Here is a 20824-nt window from a genome sequence, read left to right on the forward strand (position 1 = left end):
CAGTTCGGCCGACTGAAGCAGTCAAGTGGGCACATGTTGGGTAAGGTATTGTAGGTAAACTGGTCCCAAGTTGTTAAGGGCTTTAAATATTAATAGTAACCTCCTGAACATGGCCTCTTCTGATTCAGATATTATGGAGAAATAGAATTGAGTGTGATCAGCACCTTGCTCTGAAACGCCTAATGACAGCTCTGAACAGCTTCATGTAGATATGAAATAGTGCTGGAGATAAGATAGTCCCCTGCAGCACCCCATGACATAGCGGTCAGGGGGCCGCAAAGCACTCTACTAATGCTACTGTCCAACTTGGTCCTGAAGGTAGGATTGGAATCAATGTAATAATACAGTACCCCCCAGTTCCAGTTCCCTGCCGGTGGTATCAAATGATCAAGATCAATAAGCAGGAGCCAATCACACTCCCCCTATCCTGCTCTCCATCAAGGCAACCAAGGGCAACTTAGCTCCATGGCCAGGACTAGACCCAGATTGGGATGGATCTAAATAATCCTTGGGGTGTCCTCCAAGATTGCCTGCAGCTGCCTGACCTTCTCTCAAAAGGGGGTATTTGCAATTGGCCATTAGCTATTCCAATCCAAAGGATCCAGGGATGGTGAGATTTATAGTTCAGCAACATCTGGAGGGGCAGATCTCTCATATCTGGTCAGTGGTCAGGGAAGGCAGGTGACACCCAACATCTGGAGGTCCACAGACTCCACAGCCATAGTTTAGGCACTTGCCAATGTTATTGCTTTTGTTCATCTTGAAGCAAAGCAGCATACAGTGGTACCTTGGGTTACATACGCTTCAGGTTACAGACTCCGCTAACCCAGAAATAGTACCTCGGATTAAGAACCTTGCTTCAGGATGAGAACAGAAATCGTGCTGTGGCAGCACATCAGCAACAGGAGACCCCATTAGCTAAAGTGGTGCTTCAGGTTAAGAACAGTTTCAGGTTAAGAACGGACCTCTGGAACGAATTAAGTACGTAACCAGAGGTACCAAAGTACAGGTGTAGTTATGGTTCCTATCATGACCAAAGAAGACAAAGACCTTGTTCATTACCACTTACTGAATTCAGCAGCTGCCCTCGTCTTTACCACCTTCAGGTAAATTAGGCCTGGGAAGCTTGTGAGTTGTCTACAGAGATGCAAGGAGTTTCGCAGCTGAACAAAGGGCAGGAAACCAGTTTGTTTTAAACATGGATATGAAGTGGGAAATATAGGATGACCTTTCACGCAAAGGGTAAATACACGTATGCATTGAATTGAACTTTCCTCCCGGTGTCATACATTGCCCTTAGTTAAGACTCAGGATACTGAAAATGAGTCCTACTGGAGCAAACAGCATCTGGGGTTCAGGGAAAGGTAATTCCTTGCCCAGTTCTGCTTACAATGACTGCGGCAGAGAGAGCAGGTTTGTGGGGTTCTAGTCACACTGTTCAATTCATTTACTTTATATAGCTGTCCTCATAAGAGGAAGTTTCTGGACAATTCACAAAGCCAAAAGAAAACCCCACCCCACAGTAAAACAATAATATGCATGACTAACTAGGTGGGGCTGTGAAAAGGAATAAATATATTGTTCAGACCAATGCACTGAAGATGTACTTTCGTATTAAAGGACAATGTCTGCCTCTCCACATCTTCCCATAAAAGCCACCTTTATAAAACTTCATTTTTACTTTTCAGAGACTGTCTACTGAGTGGGTCAAGTAGAGAGTGCAGCCAAACAGCATTCCCTTAAAACACGTAAGAAACAAATTCCACTGGTTTCGATTATTTTATATTCAGCAAATATTCATACACATCCTTCATGTACAAAACCCAGAGTTTAATTACCCAAGTAATATAACCACCTGGATAACAACAAAAAATAATCATTATATTAGCCAAGATATTATTCAGTGACCCTAGTCTAGACTATTTACAACTGAAATCAATTCACGCTTTTGGGAAAATCTATGTATTGGGACTGTAAGATTTAACCTATTTAGTTGGTAGGTAACTAAAGATTTGGGAACCAATTTAAATCTGAGGGCAAATTAACCGGGGGATAGACTGATTAAGGGCACGTTTCTTAGGTGTTGCAGTAATAGAAATGAAAAAAGGATTCTTTCAAAAATTGCTGTGATCCAAATAAAATTAATTGCTACTAAATCCCATTAAAGTAATTATTGACAAATGCTTACATATTTCCTGTAATGGGTGACTATCCTGCTTATAAAGAGAAAGGGAAAGGACTACTGGACAGTTAAGCCCAGTCAAAGGCGACTATGGGGTGTGGCACTCATCTCACTTTCAGGCTGAGTGAGCCGGCGTTTGTCCACAGACAGCTTTCCGGGCCATGACTAAACTGCTTCTGGCACAACGGAACACCGTGATAGAAGCCAGATCACACAGAAATGCCATTTACCTTCCCACTGCAGTGGTACCTATTTATCTACTTGCACTGGTATGCTTTCAAACTGCTAGATTGGCAGAAGCTGGGACAGAGCAACGGGAGCTCACCCCGTCATGCAGATTAGAACCACCAACCTTCTGATCAGCAAGCCCAAGAGGCTCAGCGGTTTAGGCCACAGTGCCACCCGCATCCCTGCTTATACACTCCAACACATTTGATATGGCAGCCAACCTGAAAAATAGGGCCAGTGATACACATCAAAATCTAACGTAGGAATCTTACCTCCGTTTATCTACACAACAAAGGTAAAATGTAGGCTGGCCCTCAGCACAAGCACCAATACCCCTATTTCAGAAGTGGCAAGTTAAACATGGAATGATGAGTTCCTAAGCAAGCAACCTGGGAAAACGAGTCCATATAAGTTTTTCCAGCTGCCTTCAGCTTTGACAAACAGCCCAAGGATTGGCTCAGCATGCTAAATTAAGCAATACATACTAGAGCAATTCATTCCTGTGCAATCAACTGCCCATTTTTTCCTTAGTGAGGCCAGCTTCAAGTTGATCTGACAACTCAATATTTCCATGTGACACACTCTTCAAAGTTTTGGATGTTTGGCATAGATGCAATGACCCTTCATTACCAGGAAAGGAAAGGCCTCTTTGCACTTAGGCTGGAAGAAACCTGATCGCATGCATTAGAATACAGTCCAACTTTGTAGGTGGAGGGAAAGCCCATCTGGCTGCGGGACTTGCACAATTGCCTCGCCCTTGATACTTCAGCATATCAAAGGAGTTTTGTGCCCTTAAATCTTGGATTTCAAAGTTCAGAAGCAGCCACTGATATATTAATCTGCATAAGCAATGCCTAGATCACCACCCAAGCAGTTCTGGAATTTTTCATGAAAGCAGGCAGACACCTGTTGCCTATGTTTGAGAAGTAGAAGATGCTATCTCAGCTTAAGCTTCCAGCAGGGCTTCTGTCTTGGGAGTTTAAAGATGCAAGAAAGCAAACATCATCGCAGGTACATCGAACAAAGCAAGATAATAGCAACATCTTCTTTTTTGCCTGAAGTCATGGCTGGCATTAAGCAAATTATCCTTCTATGTATGACACCGTCAGCTTAACTGGCTTCCCTAAAATTTATAATGAGGCACTTAGTACTGCAGTAAAGGCAGGGTTTTGTGAAAACAAGCAGTGAAGCAACACATTCTTTAAAATTATTTAATTACACACCTTTCTCGTAATAAGCATAATAGACAATAGATTGCCATCATTCAATTATTTACACCCTTTTCCCTTTAGCTTCAAAACAGGCATTTGAAGAGTTTATGAAGTAGCAGCTCTTCTCGCAGTGGGAGTGCACGGGGATAGGGCTTCTGCAGGAAACACTGTCCCATCTTGATGGGATTAAATGGGATGATGCTGTCGTTGTTTGAACTGTCCAGTTGCTTTATGGAAGAACCAACCGTCTCTTCCAAGATGGCTTTAAAATAAGTAGTGAGCCGGAGTTCTAAAAATACTGAGATCAATACAAAATGATGAAGCTGAATTCTCTCCCCACTGCTGGCTCCGTGAGACCAAGGCAAATGTTGTTAGGACAGCTTCACACCAATTTTATTTTGTTCTTTCTTCATTAACCGCTGTGCTTCTTTCTCCATTTTCTTCCTTTGTTGCTCAGCTGCCCTTTTTTCCCTTTCTGCTATTTTCTGCTGCCTGCAATTTGACAAAAAATAGAATTGCATCAATGGATGCAAAAGATGGAAATGACTTTCCATCCAATGGATGCAAATACTTTCCGTATACAGAAGGTGCACAAATACAGTGACACAGAATTAATGGCTGCCTGAGATGCGACCAATAGTGGCCGACCCACGGAATATAGTCTACTTTCCAATACAATTTAGAGCTAAGCAGTGGAACGTGTTAACCAACATAAGCTTGCTAAAACAGATGTGAGCATTGTTTGATGTAAAATTCACCCCTTCTCGTGGCAGTTGGGTAAGATTTCAGACCGTGTATTTTGACTAAGGGATGGGAAACCATCCATGGCCTTAACACTAATCCTCAAGAAAGTGAAATATAAGGAACGATGATTGTTCTCTAAGCAAGAATGGGAGAGGCTTGGATGTATACTGAGCCCTCTGGTGGCTAGGGAAGGTATTATTTTAAGGATTTAGTATTTCCAACAATTTAAACTATTCTTTGCCAAGATCTCATACGTATAGTGTTGTACCTTGGTTCTCGAACGCCTTGTGACTCGAACGTTTTGGCTCCTGAACACCACAAACCCTGAAGTGTTTTGTGAACTTTTTTTGGAAGCCGAACGTCTGACGCCTTCTGATTGAGTACAGGAAGCTCCTGCAGCCAATCAGAAGCCACGCCTTGGTTTCTGAATGTCTTTGGAAGTTGAACAGACTTCCGGAATGGATTCTGTTTGAGAACCAAGGTACAACTGTATATTATAACAACAACCTTTCCTGCTCATCTTTACAGTTATACTTAAACAGCACTCATCAATGCTTCTCCAACCAGAATGAGATTTTGAATGAAGCGCTGTACCATTTTTAATCAGCAACTTAAGATGACGTGGAATCCTTAGCAAACGCTGCAGATCCCGCCTTTCTTCCATCATGAAAGAAAGATGGTGTACATGTGGCTCCAATCCAGGCACGGCTTCTTGTGCCTTCAAACCACGCTATTTGGGTTCTTGTGCTGACTAAGTACGCAATAGGAAGGTATGGAGAAGCTGTCATTCATAAACTCTTAGCTGAGTTGGACCCTGGTTATGGGCTTTTCTCCACTTTTTATTGATAAATAGTATTTTTAAAAAGTAAGTAAGCAAATAAAAGGGGCTGCATTCAATATATTTCCACTGGTGTAATGAGACTTCTCCTCCTCCCTGTGCACACTGAAAAATCTGCTCTAGAAGGGCCCTCGAATATCTGGGGATGGGGGGGGGGGGGCGGAGAGAAGAGGAAGCCCCGCTGCATGCATGAAAGTCCATCATGCCAGCAGAACTGAAGCACTGGATATGGTCCATAATTTTTATCCTGATTTTAAACCAAATCTGCAAAAGCGTATTGCAGAAGAAAACAGAACCAAACAATAAAATGTTCAAATTAAGAGCAGAAAACAGCCTTAAACAGAAGCAATCAAATGCCTGGGTGAACAGAAAATTCTTGGCCTAGTGCCTAAAGCTCTGGATATGTGACAAGTGAGCAGCACTGGGAACAGCATTCCAATATTAAATTCACAAAAGTGTTGTGGCTTTTCAAATTGCAATGATTTTGCTGCTATGAATCTTCACAGTAATTGTATTGCCTCTTTATACTTGGGGTTTCTGTTTACAGTGGTAATTCTAGTTACGCACAATTCGTTCTGGAGGTTCGTTCTTAACCTGAACTATTCTTAACTAGAGGCGTGCTTTCACTAATGGGGCCTCTTGCTGCTGCTGCACCGCTAAAAACGATTTCCGTTCTCATCCTGGGGCAAAGTTCTCAACCTGAGGCAACTCTTCCAGGTTAGCGGAGTTTGTAATCTGAAGCATTTGTAACCCGAGGCGTTTGTAACTCAAGGTACCACTGTATTTTTAAATTCTCTTATATGAATGCTGTGCTCAGCACAGTGAAGACCTTAGGTGACCTTAAATGTGCACACTCCCCACTCCCTCTGGTGAGCAGCTTTCAGTTTCTACTCGCCACAAGCCAATTTCAAACGCTGGTTTATGAAGCTTGCTGGTTTCTATAAGCCACAATTAAAATTTAACTACTTGAACATGCTTCTGTTCAAAAACAAGCAACGGGTTGCATCCAGTGTTCTGTGCTAATCAGACCACTGTCGCAATTGTTGCATGCACTGAAGTTCACTGTGCCAGTGAAAATGGCCCAATAGCTTCCAATAGCTCATGACTATATCAGAAAAGGAAAAGGGGTCGGGGAGGAGCATACAAGCCGAAGGGTTCATTCATATAACAATGAACTATAGCTTAGTGTTACATGCAAACACGATTAAAAGTGCATCCTCTCTGAATCAATGCCTGCTAGTTAACAGCAAATATTTGCAGTACAGCCAATTATAAGATTGTGCAAATTTACCTAAGAACCTCTTCTGCTTGCCAGGAGGCATCTTCCTCTTCTTCCCAAGCATTTCTGTTTTCCTGCCATGTCTCCAAGTCTCCCAGTTCTGGCTGGAAAAGGACAAGAATTCAACACACAAATCTCAGAAAAGTATTATTCCACATTAGGGGTGTGTCATCCTATTTATAGGAATGGAATCCTAGTTAGGCAACAGCAACTCTACCACTCTGCACATTACTTAATGAAGACAGCTATGTGTTGAATGAACTTCCAAAAACACAGAAGCATTTTCTGCTTTCTAGTGCTGGCCAAGACATTATTAATTCCTTAACTGTGCATACATCACTCTTCCATGTTCCTGCCATACTAGATTGTAACATTCCCATTGGGAACATCTGTCCAAAACTCCTGAAGTTTTTACTAGCAGACAAAGCAAACTATCACAGATGTCTCTGTCACGTCCTAGTTTTTACATACATGAAATCCTAAATTTATGTCAACGAAAGGCATGATATATAGGATTGGATCCAGAAATGTTCCCAAGAAAGGGGGTTAGCACAAGGTGAGTTTTCTTGCTCCTCCTTCCTCAGCATCTTCCAAGGATTAGGGGCACCCTGCTGAATGGGGTGGGCTGCAGAACAGGGTGAAAAGGGGGAAAGGGAGAACTGCAGGAAGTCCTCAGAGAAGGTGCTTCCACCTGATTTTCCACAGTCCCCCTTTCACCCTCAGCTCCCCTGCTGAGCACAACACACCCTATTCAGCAGAGTCCCCTTGACACCCATGGGAGCCTTTTGGCAGGCTTGGGGGGGGGGGTTGACAACCACTTCCTTTTATGGACAATTGTCTAATGCATCACATCCTTTTCATGAGGGGTAGTGGAAAATCACCACATTTATCGATAGAGAGAACAAATGGATGCACTGGTTTAGTTCTTAATTTTGACAAAAATACTTGTTGTATGTAACAGGGCAGGCATGTCCAAAGTCTGTTTCAGGGGCCTAATCCAGACCACCGGTCGGTTTGATCCAGCCCCTGTGGCAATTTATTCCCTGGGGTAAAATCCAATAAAAAGCTCAACAAGTTCAATCCGAAAAATGGTTCAACACCTTTGGTCAGCCCTTTAGTTGGCCCTCACGCATGTTCACTTCATCAAATCTGGCCCTCTTTGAAAAAAGTTTGGACACCCCTGTAATAGGGGTTAAGTGGGAAGTGAATGAATTGAATCAATCCTACAATCTGAAAGCTGGGGGAGCAGACTGGATCAACCAATACTGCAGCTGGGCTAATATGCCATGGATAACAATAAGCAGAAAAGAAAGTGTAGTGAGCCATGCCTGAAGCTACTCTACAACAAGCCACGAAAATAGCTGGTCAATGCTTGGAAGGGTGAGGCTTTGGCAGTTCAACCATTTTTATTTTGCAATTTAGCAGGTCTTTTGTATTATGGGAGGTAGGAGTACAGGTAGGAGTGATACAATCAACAAGTTTCAAGATACACTCTTTAAAACAAAGTGCTGCCTTTGGAGATTTGGCATTGGAAAGTACCCTTAAGAGACATTCCAACTATACAACCTGCCTCTGAAAAAGCAAAAATGGTTACACATTCTTCTGAGAGAAAACGTTATCTAAACACAGAAAGTGATCAGTACAGAGAAGATACTTACAGACTGATGAATAAAAGGAGTGTCTTGTGTAGCTGCTAATCTACTAGAAAATCCTGCACTGACATCCTGGTTCCCAAAAGTTAAGGGTTCGCGTTTTTTAACAATAATCTGCAATATAACATTGGAGAGGAAATACAAAACATATCATAAATACCTCCATTATTAACAGAATGAATTGCAAGATTTTCAGCTCATTAACCTACTGCGGCCACAATGAATCATGCCTCATGACAATATGATATCTGACTACTTGACAATAAGGTACACACTCACACCTGCACAACTGTGAATTGGAAGGAAACTCGTGCACACAATCATTCCCACACTCCCCAAACAATGAACCACTCTTCATGACCTTTAGACTTGTGCTGCTCACTCTCCCTCCCAACCTCTTGCAGCCAAACAATCAGAAGCATCTGCATCCCACTTTAAAATATGGTTTCCCGTTATGTCCAAATTTTGGTAACGCTGGTTTACTTAAGCTCGTCAGCGAGAATTTAGCCACGATTAAACCATGGTCTCAGATTTCAGTGTGTTTCCACTAACCAGAGTTAAACAAACTGGTGTTTCCCATGTTTGGGCCAAAACAGACCTCCATGGCCTGTTTAAAAACAGAAAAGGTGCTTATGATTTCCTCTTTGTGCATACCAAGGAGGAGAAAAGGGACAAAACCAAAGCTTATGAAGGCTCGTATGCTTCTGAACCAAGTCAACGCTGCTCTGGAAAGCTTAATTGCACCAACTCCCTTGGTATCATACTGTCGCCAGTAAACATACAAGCCAGTCACCTGATTACAAATGAAGTTCTAAGCTACTGAAAGGAGTAAGCTTCCTCTGAAGTCTCCAAAATTTGATACAAGCAGCAATAATGTAACTATCCATGCTGCTGTACTTGTAGCAACCCAGACTAGCTAGTTAAGAGATCGAGATGGAGTAACACCTTTAATTTTGCATGTTATCCCTCTGCCACATAGAACCATGTTGTTGCATTAAAATAGTAAAATGCACCAGACCAGCTGATTCACACAAAGAAATTTCCTTTGCACAAAATACTAATAAGGACTACTTTATAAGATGTTACATAATGTTTGGTGTCACGCGTGCCTGAAACCTACTTTCTGTGTTTTCCTTATTGTTGGCGTCATGTCCTTAAAATAGTCAGGCTCCATTTCTTCCAAACCATTTTGCTGATTGGCCACATCGCCATTGCCACCTTCAATCTTCACGCTTGTCGGTGCATCTTCATCCCACGAAGTCCAGTCTTCTACTTCTGACTAAAGATGAAAACAGCGAGACTTCAGCTTTCTATTTGCAGCTTCACACTCATAAAAAACAATCTATATTTGACTGAGCCACTTGGAATTACTATTGTTCAATCACTGACATTAAAATGTATTACCTGCTTTGGAACCAACGAGTAATCCACAGTAGTTGGTAAAGTTATTTGATCTCCACTAAGTTTTCGCCCTCTTCCAGTCCTGAAAAAGAAAGGCAAGGATCTTCTTAGCTCTGAAAACATGAACACTAAAAGCTATTAGTAAGGCTAAATATGTTAAAGAAAATGATTGAACATAGCTAAGTGAAAATGTAGTGGAGTGAAAAGGTTAGTAACTTTTGTGTGAACAAGCAAAGATTAATATCTGCTTTTGAAGAAGTGCTGGTCTATATCTTTATCTTAATTTAAACCTCCCACTACTATCCTAGTTACTGTAGATGTCTCTCAGCTGATGCAAGTGATTTCCTTCGTAAGAATTAACATACCTGACTACTTCTTACCAAGGTACAGACTCCTGCTTGCACATCTGTGATTTGGAAGGGAACACATACACAGTGTGATGACATCTAGATAGTATGGACTACAATTCTCTTTGACTCCAACCATTGCACATGCTGGATGGGGAGAGCATCTTATTAGCTCCCCCTGGTTTACAATATATAAAAAGAAGAGGTCACTTCCTTTTCCAATTGCTCCTCCTCCTGTGGAATCTGGCCATTAAAATTCTTGTGTTGGGACATTAACTGAAGCAGTAGCCTGAATAGTTTCTCTGTACCAAAATGCAGGCACTGAAGTGTGTAAAGAACTTTGAACTTTGAAGAGAGAACTGTGCCTGGAAGACACAGCTTTGAGTCTTTAGTTCAATAAAGCCTTGCTGAATTTCTTGAATCATGCAGCCCAAATGGATGGAACAGTGTTTAACATTATTTATTGTATGCATGCTTCTCACTATTTATATTGGGGTGGTGGTGGTGGTGAGTGAGTGAGTATAAAGCCAGAGAGAATAATAAGCGAGGCTTGCCAGGAATGGGAACTATGCTGTAACTACCAAAATCTTCACATGGACTGTACTTTTGTTTTCTAATTTTTAAGTAAAGTGTTGATATTTTCAAGGTTCAATCTTGAACCAAATTAAAGTTCATAGAACCACTACTGAATGAAAACTACAGAAGCAACGAGCATACTTCTACCTTTTTTTTTTTAAAAAAAAAAAAGTAGTATAGCTCAGTCGGTAGCATGAGACTCCTAATCTCAGCGCCATGGGTTCAAACCCCACTTTGGGCGAAAGATTCCTGAATTCCAGAAAGGTGGACTAGATGATCCTTATGGTCCCTTCCAATGAAATGATTCTATGATACTAACTGCATGCCTCAATTTGTCCATGGTTTTTCTTTGGCCGGGGGGGGGGGGGGATTGGGTAACAGATAAAGATTCATTGCCACCTTAGAGCAGTGTAATTACTGCTGCCCAGACTTTCTGAAATTGTTTCTATTTGATGCTTATTTACAGTATTAACTAGCTATGCTTATTCATCAAGAGGAAAAATATTGAGTATGCACATAACAAACAAACAAATATTGAGGACAGAAAACCCAATCACATGAAAACAATATCTGGTTAGCTCTGGTAAAACCCACTCCTGAAAAGTATTGTGACACCTACTGCTCCCTGGAACTGCTTGACTTTGTCCCTAACAAAGAATGGAAGACTTTTTACTCTTCTCTCTGTACTCAGAATTTTATCTATTTAATTAATTCCTCTAAAGGAGCCCAGGGCACTAATGCAGATATGTCAGCTAATTAAAATGACCTCATCATGCATTTAAAGGTGTGGATTCTGGCCCACAAATACTAATGCCACAATAAGTGGCTTAAGGTGTCCCAGCAGTCTCTGTTGCTTTTGCAGCATAGCATTTCCTTTTTCCAAAGAAATGTTCACATTGTTAGCTTCTATGTTGCTAAAAGTGTTGTTTCAAACCAGAAAAAAAAAGTTCAACATTTCCAGGTACTCCAGAAGTTCCAGAAAAGGTTATATAGATGGCATGAAAAAGAAGAGGTGAAAGTAGATGCTTTAAAACAACTGTCATGGCTATTTCTTAGCAGTCCAAATAAGGAATGAAATGATATATATATATTTTATAACTCTTTTCGTTACAACTCATTTAAACGTGTAACCATGCAAATTAAGGTAGAGCTTTACACAGCCTGAAATTAAATAAGAAAACAAAGTTCTTCACAAATGAAGAGGGGGGAAAACCTTACAATTAAACCAAAATCACATGCAAGAGAAGCTATTTACCTGCATATTAAGCGCTTAAAAAAAGACAGTACTGCTGCCAGGCATGTACAAATTTTAAAAAGACGGAACTGTGTAATGGCCATGGTGAAAGTCTTCACCTGCAAAAGAATTAATACAATTATGCTGACATGTATTACACAACTTTTTACTACCTTATGGATGCAGGAACAAAGCCATTCCCATTCGCTAAACCACTCTTTGGCTGTAACATCAAAACTAGGCCTAGCCAGCCCTTCTCTATTTATGCTCACTGAATTCATTAGTTTACATATTTTTTTCAGACCACCTTCAAGTCTTGCTTTTTTACCAAGGAAAGCAGATATTAAGAAGCCAAACTATAAGCAGCCTCTTGAATTTATCAGGTCCAGGGGAGAGGTGGGTTCTCTAAATTTCCTTTGCACTTCACTCCCTAAGCCCCATAAAGATAATTTGGAATCAGACACTTAAATAGTCCAAATAAAAATGGAAAAACTATAATTCAAGTGTGTGCTTCTCTTCTTTATCAAGTTCCACAAATGGTTTTCAATAACTGCAGCATCAGGGCATTCAACTTACTATTAATTTTTAAAGTCACAAAAAATTACTAGCCTGCCTGCCCATACAAACCTATGCTAATAACTTCTGACACATTAACAGCCTGAAGTGAACAAAAGACCCACCTCTCTGCCTCAACCAAATATTCCCTGCATGGAAGCAAATCTTACTTGCCATAGTTTATCAACTGAGTGACTATTTATTCAAGTGAGTTTCCACTGCACTTCAACAGGGCTTCACAAGAAGCTAATCTGAATTTTTTAAAAAAAGTTTATACTAATTAATGAAAAGTCAATCACACACTCTGTTTTTCACTTGATTTCATTAATGCAATGAATAGTATTTTGGATCTTTTTATGTCTCATTCACAGACAGACTTAAACTGGAAAATACAAATATGAACTTTCTCCTGTACTCCCACTCTGTAAACATACAGCCCGTAACGCTTACCATTCTGGCACTCATCAAGAGTTTATTACAGTTCAGAGCAGTCAGTGTTACTTCCACCATGAAGTCAGTTAACCCTACATTTTCTCATGATATGCAACACGAAGCCTGCAATCCTATACATATTCACCTGGGAATAACCATCAAGGAATTCTTTCAAACATAGAAAAATAATTCCCAGACAATAACTATCACCATTTCAGCTTCAACGGTGCAATTTTGTGAAATAATTGAGAGTCCTACAACTCAAAATCTATTCTATTATACAGAAACTACTGTATAGTCCTCCCAGGAGCTTTAAAGCATATTTGGAATTCTGTTATCTAACAAGGTCTTGTCTGTATGTCATAATGCCTATGTTTTTTTATTCTTACAAACTGTATATAGGAATTGCATTTTATGTCCACAAATAACTTTATTAAGACAGCATGAGGTTGAAGCATATCCTCATATCCCATAATATATCATAAGTGTACTGTAAATGGCAAGAAGAATAGAAGAGTAAATAGCATGATGGAAGGCAGTAGTGGCAGGCGGGAATCCTGTGCTGTTACTGCCTTGCCCTTCATTTAGGAGGGAAGGTGCTTCATCATTCAAAAAAAAAAGGGGGGGGGAGCTCTTAATGCTCAGCAGCAACTGATGCTTCAGTGGCAAGAGTAAGGAAAGCACAGGGGAGAGAAGAAGGGGTAACACATGCAACTCCAACTTCATCCACCAAGCTTATCTACCTGTGGAAACTTCTGGCAATGGCACAGCAACGAAGTTTCTGAAGATGTTTCAAAATATGTAAGGGTACTGTGAGATTGCCAACATTCCCACCCCCACCCCCCGGATGGTCAACCCTCTTTTTTCAGCCAAGTGTAAAAAGCTGAATTCACACAAGTTAAATAGTTGTAACTCAACTGTGTGAGGCTTTATAAAGGTCAGTAAGAAAAATGTACAAAGAAGCTGACTATGCACATATCAGGTGTATCAGGACAAATAACCCCTCCAAAAAGATATCTGTAGATTCGAAGATGAAGATTCTCCTGCACTGGAATTAATGTATAAAATGAACAGAAGCCAATCAATGTCAAAAGCATTATTTCATTCACTTCAACTAAGCATGCCTAGGTTTGCAGGCCAAGATGGAGTTCCCCCTGAGAAAGAAAAAACATTTATCTTCACACTTTGGGTTGAATCCAGTGGATTTTTTTTCAAAAAAAAATGTTTAGGGGTACTCTCATTTTGGCTCAAGAAAAATACCATTTTATAGTTCAAATCGGGGAAAATAAATACAGTAAATGGACAAATGGACAAAGACTCACAAAATGTTTAGGGGTATGCGTACCCCCCAGAAAAAAGCACTGGTTGAATCTAACAAAGTTATCCTCAGTGTAGAGCTGCTGAATTCAATGAACATGGCTAACCTAAAACTATTGATTTCTACAGACCTACTTCAATAATGATTTAGCTGGATACAACCCACAATTCTTCCCCCACCAAAAAAAGAAAGACAAAACAATTTGACACTAACTGGGAACCGAGGTGGGGGAATATAACCCTATAGTAACACAGTTGCCTCAATAAGCAAAGGGTTCACATACACCTAAGAGGATGGAAACAGAAGGGGTAAGTTAAGTGATCTGTATTTTCTCAGGGATAAATTCAGTATCTATTAGTAACAGACTTTGAAGCAATACCCTGAAAATCACAAGGATTCAAATGCATTCTGCAAAGTTAACAAGCATGAAACTGTTAAATGCCATGAAAATAATCTCTCTCAACCAACAGCTCCAACCAGTTACAGCAACCAGATAAGAGTGGAATTATAAAATAAGAACATAAATTTAGAACAATCAGACATTCATGATGCTCCTCCCCTTTACCTGCCAACCAATGTACACTGCAATGAACTAGTAAATACTAACTTGAGTTCTGGGCTGAAAATACAGTATCTGTCTCTGAAAATGTCCTTCTACCTTCTTCCACGACTTAAAGACTCTCCACTGCAAGGAGGTTGTCCTACCATGTACCTTAAGCATATCTCAGATTCAGTGAGTCCCTGTCATTGAATCGTAGCTCCCAAGAGAACACCTGGCTGCTACCCAGAAGGTTAATGGTTTGAGCTCACCCAGAGACGGCTGTGGGCAGAACTTCTGCATTGCAGGGGGTTGAATTGTAAGTTGAGTCTGTTCCAGCTTACAATTTTATGATTTTATGCCCACCAGTCTCATTTCCATCATCATCTTCTACGTTCTTAGTCTACTTTCCTGGATTGTTCTGAAGTGTAAATGGCCCATAACTCTCTGCACAAGTCCTCACAAGTCATACCTCAGGTATGTAAGAAAAGTTCATATTGGTTGCCAAAGCAACACACAGTTAGTGCAATCTCTCCAGCCTGCTCACTTTTCTCCCTTCAGTTAAAACTGAAGTCTTTGGCCTATAGTGTTTGCCATCCTTTTGGACTTCCCTTTGTCATCTCAGAAGCCATGGGTAATCCAATACAACCTCTTTAAGATTGTCTGCTGTAGGTTGTTTAGAGAGCTAGACTATATGGTGGCCAAGTTTGTTGATGACACCAAATTATATGGGGTGATTAAATGAAAAGGGATAATAAAGAGCTCCAAATAAAGAGTTGAATGGGTACTAAAAGAGAAAATGGCGTTTAGTTAAGCAGGAAGTGATGCACACTGGGGAAGAAAATCCTAGTTTCATATATACAGTGACGGGGCTTGATCTGGTGGCTACTACTCAGGCAAGCAATCTTGAAGTCGTGTTGAATAGCTCAATGCAAACATCAATCCTGCATTATGAAAATGGCAAATTCCATGCTGGAGATGAACAGGAAAAGTATTAAAATAAAAAGACCAATACTATAATGGCCTTATACAAATCTATGATCAAACTTCACATGGAATACTGTGCACAGTTCCAGTAACTGCATCTTGCCGAGGTGGAAAAGGTACAGAGAAAGACAACCAAAATTAGCAGGGGCCTGAAGCTACTCCTCTAACAAGTGAAGGATGAAATAGTTGGAGCTTTTTCATTTAGAGCAAAGGTAAATAAAGGAAGGCTATGATAAGAGGTTTGCAAGTTATGACTTTGTCCCAGTAAAAAGATAAAGGGACCCCTGACCATTAGGTCCAGCCGTGACCGACTCTGGGGTTGCGGCGCTCATCTCGCTTTACTGGCTGAGGGAGCTGGCGTACAGCTTCTGGGTCATGTGGCCAGCATGACTAAGCCGCTTCTGGCGAACCAGAGCAGTGCATGGAAACACCATTTACCTTCCCGTCGGAGCGGTACCTATTTATCTACTTGCACTTTGATGTGCTTTCAAACTGCTATGTTGGCAGGAGCAGGAACCGAGCAATGGGAGCTCACCCTGTCAAGGGGATTCGAACCGCCGACCTTCTGATCAGCAAGTCCTAGGCTCTGTGGTTTAACCCACAGCGCCACCCGCATAGGAGACTCTCAAATTATAGGCATTGCCCCTACTTTCTGCCTGTCCTTGTTATCTGGTTTACCCCATTTAGGTACAGGAATTCTTCTTTAGCACTATTGTACTTGATTTGTTCGAGCAAGGGACAGCCCTTGTACAATTAAGAGAAAATATGGTTCATAACCCCTCATTTTCATAAGGGAGTAAAGGTAAAGGACACCTGGATGGTTAAGTCCAGTCGAAATTGACTGTGGGGTGCTGTATGTGGACAACCGTATTATCCCCATTAGCCACTCTTCCAGATAGCTTGGAAATTCATCTAGGGGCCAAAAGGTGTTTTGCTGTTTCAAAGTGACAAAATATATAGATTGAATATAGGAAACCCTTAATTTTTTTCAATACAAGTAGTAATCATGACTACATACTATAACGTATGCTAGGCATATGAACGTCTCTTGTGGATTTTCATGGGTGTGAAAAAACAAATTGTCACAAATGTCAACTCATACTGCTCAAAAAATAGCTATAGCTCAAACAGCAACTCCCACCCATGTCCAGCATTCCTAATGTGTCACAACCAGAGTGAGTCAAATGCATAAAGTAGAAGATTTGCCTTTAAATCTCAACGGTGTAACGTTCAAGTTGTTCCAATTTAAATGGAATCTAAAATATATGACCCTGTATTTAAAACAAAAAATCTGGTAGCCACAATTACCAAGACTCATGAGTAATAGCCATTTCCCTTCCAACCAACACCAAATTCAATTGAGCTCACTGGGACTTGCTTCCCAGTAAACATGCACATGTTTGGGTTGCAAATATTTCTAGAAACAAAGAGTTAAGACTTGCAACGAAGTAACTGTAATGCTTATCCTAAAATTTTAACTGCCAATATGACATACCCATGACTTAAGAGTCAATCTCATAACTCAAACTTAGAATAATAAACTATGCAGCTCGAGGTGCTATTATGAATCAAATCTAGGGGAACAGGTATGCAGTAAAGACATCTTGACAGTTGAACATGGAGTTTTTCACCTCAAATACTAGGTCAATACAACAGTTTACAGTCAGTGACCCCTTCCTTTACCAGCTTAAGCATGCTGGACTTGTCTGAAGTCTCATCCAGTATAACATGCATTAAATACAGCCAATGAGCTTTTCTCTGCATCTCACATGATCAAGGTCATTTTTCCCTATCTCTAGATACGGTTCTCATAATTTGTGATATCAGAAGTAAGCTCAGTATTTCCTTGAAGAAAAAGGCAATCTCACAAGTGATGCATGTAGGTAGGCATATTAAAAGTTCAAAAGAACAAGAGGAACTAGTGATGTACATCCCCTAATGCTTGAAGTTTTATCTAGCTACACATGTCAGAGGGCACCACGAACTTTTTAAAAAGGTGGGCTTTGGTTCCAAGTGGCAAGCACTGTTTTATAAAGAACTACAAATATCACTAGTATTTATAGTACCTAGTTTAGATCTAGCAGCTTCCAACTTTTACTCAACTCATTACAACAAAAGGAAAACCAAGCTTATCAATTGAGCTTCGAAACGAGGTTATGGCCTTTGACTTAACTACAGATGCTAATAACAGTAACTAACCAGTGCCATGATGTTTATCATGAACACCGCTAGATTGCTGCAACTGTGTTTTCCACACGTTTACACTTTACTGCCATTATCCCTGCCTGTATTCCTTCCAGTTTCATTTCCCCACTGACCTCAGGAACTAACATATTGAATGTGTGTGTGCTTACCTGCACTATCTATCAAGAGGGTTTAAACCCAAGGTTGGATGGACATGTGTCGGGGATTCTTCAGTCGCAATTCCTGCATGGCTTTGCCTAAATTTAAACTCCACTGGCCTACTACCCTTAGCATTTCAAGATTGTCATGAGAGTGCTTGGACTAAAATTGTCAACCAAAAGCTTTACTTTTCTGGTTCATCACCACAACAGTTACTAACACTGGGCTTCAGCGAAGCAAATAATTTAATTAGACAGTGCCTATATGGTATCGAGCGAGAGAATAATTTGGCCACAATAAGGAAATTTTGTCCATGGTATGATTATTTTGTCCTGGCGTGCTCTGGTCCATGGAGTCACGAAGAGTCGGACACGACCAAACGACTATACAACACAACAACATGATTATTTTCCGCCTAGTCATTTTGACACTTTGGCACCCAATTTGCAAAATTTAACAATTCCAAAATACAGATGCGCTTTCACTTTTGCAAGATTGAATATACAGTGGTACCTCAGGTTAAGTACTTAATTCGTTCCGGAGGTTTGTACTTAACCTGAAACTGTTCTTAACCTGAAGCACCACTTTAGCTAATGGGGCCTGCTGCTGCTGCCGCACCGCTGGAGCACGATTTCTGTTCTCATCCTGAAGCAAAGTTCTTAACCTGAAGCACTATTTCTGGGTTAGCGGAGTCTGTAACCTGAAGCGTATGTAACCTGAGGTACCACTGTACTGTCTTCAGCTGGACTTGAGGGTCGATTTCAAAAAATTCCACCGGAAAAACAGCTATGTCCATGTGGAGATGGCAGTATCGTGTCAGTTAACTCATGTGCTTCTGGCTTGCACTCTTTATAAAGATTTGAGGACCGAGGTTATTACCCCTGTATCATTGTCCATGCCGGGTCACTCAACTACTGCTACTGTGTCCTTCCTTTCAGCACATCGACGACAGAAAAACTGCAAGGTTTTTAGTCGGGGCAATTAGAATAAGATCTATTATTTGATTATTGATGTAAACCCCCCAAACTGTATTTTCTACAGCTAAGCTTCTACCTCTATCTTCAGTACATTTTATTTTATTGCTATGGCTAGTGGCTGATGCAAATAAAGATTCTTCTTCTCTTTTCTCTCCCCCTCATAAAGCAAAAAGCACATGCCCGAATAAAACTCCTTTTTTCTTTTTGCAAAAGGGGTGCCGCAGAACACCTCCCGCTGGCTTTCCACAACAACCCCGCGAGGCAGGCTGCGACTCTTACTTTACAAGGTGGGAAGCGGGAAAGAACACCTTTTGGGGCTTCCCTGGTTAGCTGAGCTCGGCAGAGGGGAAGCGAGGGCCGGGTAAGTTGGAACTCCTCGCTCCGGCGGAAGAGCCGCCACTGGGAAGCGGGGGGAGAACCGCGGCTGGCCAACCAGCGGCCGCCCCATCAGGGCTCGCAGGCGGGCCGAGGGAGGGTCGGGGCCCGCCTGCTTCCTCTCCGAGCCGGGGAAGCAGCTGCCCAGCTCACCCCCCGGGACGAGGCGGCTCCAGGGCGGGCAGCGCCTCCCCGGCGCCCGCTCACCTTGTCCAGCGCCAAGCGGGAGAAGAGGCGACACGACGGCGGCGGCGCGAGCCGAGGGGGAGCCGCTTCCCTCGGCGACCGCGGACTCCCTTCATTCAAGGGCGGACGCGGCCTCCCGCTCAGACGTGGCCGTTGCCGCCGCTGCTGCTGCTGCCGCCGCCGCCGCTGCTGCCATCGCTTGCTTCTTCCCTCATAGGCCGTTGCCGCCAGCCCGGCCTCGCTGTCACCTGGGAGACCCGCTCGCGAGCTCGACTCCGCCTCTTCCGACCGCGCCCCGCCGCTCTCGGCCAACCAGGCGCAGAATAGCGAGGAAGAAGACAGGAAGCGGAAAAGGCGTTTTGCGCAAGCGCCTCAGTGTGCTGTCTCCGCCTTCCGAGGCGTCATCTCGCACGTTGGCCCGAGGAAGGCGCGCGGGGGGAGGGGGAGGAGAGATGGGCGGGGCTTTTAAATGACTGGCATGCATAGCCGGAAGAAAATTAACTGTCAGGCTCACAGAAAAATGCAGTATTAACGTTTTGTTTATTTGTAATTCACTCCATAAATTTAAAAACATCTGCGGGGGGGGGGGAGTCGGATGGCTTTAAAACTGACACAGGATTACTTATATACACATTGGCATCCGTTTGGGATGTGGCACGTTATTCTTTTATGATGTATTCTGTGTTCTCATTTTGTATTTTTATGTTGCAAACCGCTCTGTGATCTTGAAATGAAGGGCTGTACACAAACTTAAATTAATAATAATAATAATAATAAACAAGTGAGAAGTTACATGTCATTTAAATGTTGTCCCAGCCATGTGGGTACCAGAAACTGCTGTTGCAAATGGCCCATTCTGTTCTTAACTACTGCTGCTGTTTGAATTCCATGTATAGAAAAATAGTTTCGGCCACTCCTGCTAGGAAATACATCATAGAATTGGAAGGGACCACAATGATCCTCTAGTCCAACCCCCTTCCTCTTGTGTAATAAGGCTGTATCCAATACTAATCCTCCTCAGAGTAAACCCACTGAGATTAATGAACACGATTTAGAGTCATTGATTTTAATGGGCAAAGCTTAGTTGGATACATCCCATAGTCTGCAATGTTACATACCAACCTAAAGCATATTTGCTCAGCATTAATTCCACTGAATTAAATAGAAGTTTCTAGATAACATAAGATTGCAATTAAAAAATGCCATTGGGTAAAATGGATTAGAATTTCAAGGTTCTCGATCAGATGTGGGGGGGGGGGGGGGTGAGAGGCACATCTAGTGTCTAGTTTTCTCCTTAGCTTGTGCCATCAGGACCTTAAAATAGCATCAGAGGAAGATTTGATTTCTGAGATCACTTTCAAATCTCACGGTCTTACAGGCAGGAATACTACCTTATTTTGTTGTCAAAATTGCCTTTGAAA

The 20824-nt window shown here is 41.7% G+C and overlaps 1 protein-coding gene across 2 annotated transcripts; it reads right to left on the reverse strand.

The window, feature by feature from the left end:
* Positions 1 to 3607: 3607 nt before the first annotated feature.
* Positions 3608 to 19712, reverse strand: EBAG9 (estrogen receptor binding site associated antigen 9). Of its 2 annotated transcripts, XM_083450750.1 has the most exons (7): positions 19425 to 19712; positions 11714 to 11811; positions 9539 to 9617; positions 9255 to 9413; positions 8141 to 8248; positions 6495 to 6586; positions 3608 to 4113 (listed from the first exon to the last, which is right to left on the reverse strand). In XM_083450750.1, the coding sequence occupies exons 2-7, from the start codon at positions 11794 to 11796 to the stop codon at positions 3993 to 3995; spliced, it is 642 nt and encodes a 213-aa protein (XP_083306876.1). In that variant the 5' UTR covers positions 11797 to 11811; positions 19425 to 19712; the 3' UTR covers positions 3608 to 3992. The 2 variants fall into 2 exon arrangements, with proteins under 2 accessions (XP_083306876.1, XP_083306875.1); XM_083450749.1 differs by lacking the exon at positions 11714 to 11811 and having other exon boundaries at positions 19425 to 19685.
* Positions 19713 to 20824: the final 1112 nt, after the last annotated feature.

Source organism: Podarcis tiliguerta, assembly GCF_965153285.1.
Source record: "Podarcis tiliguerta genome assembly, chromosome: 7".
Lineage (NCBI taxonomy): Eukaryota > Metazoa > Chordata > Lepidosauria > Squamata > Lacertidae > Podarcis > Podarcis tiliguerta.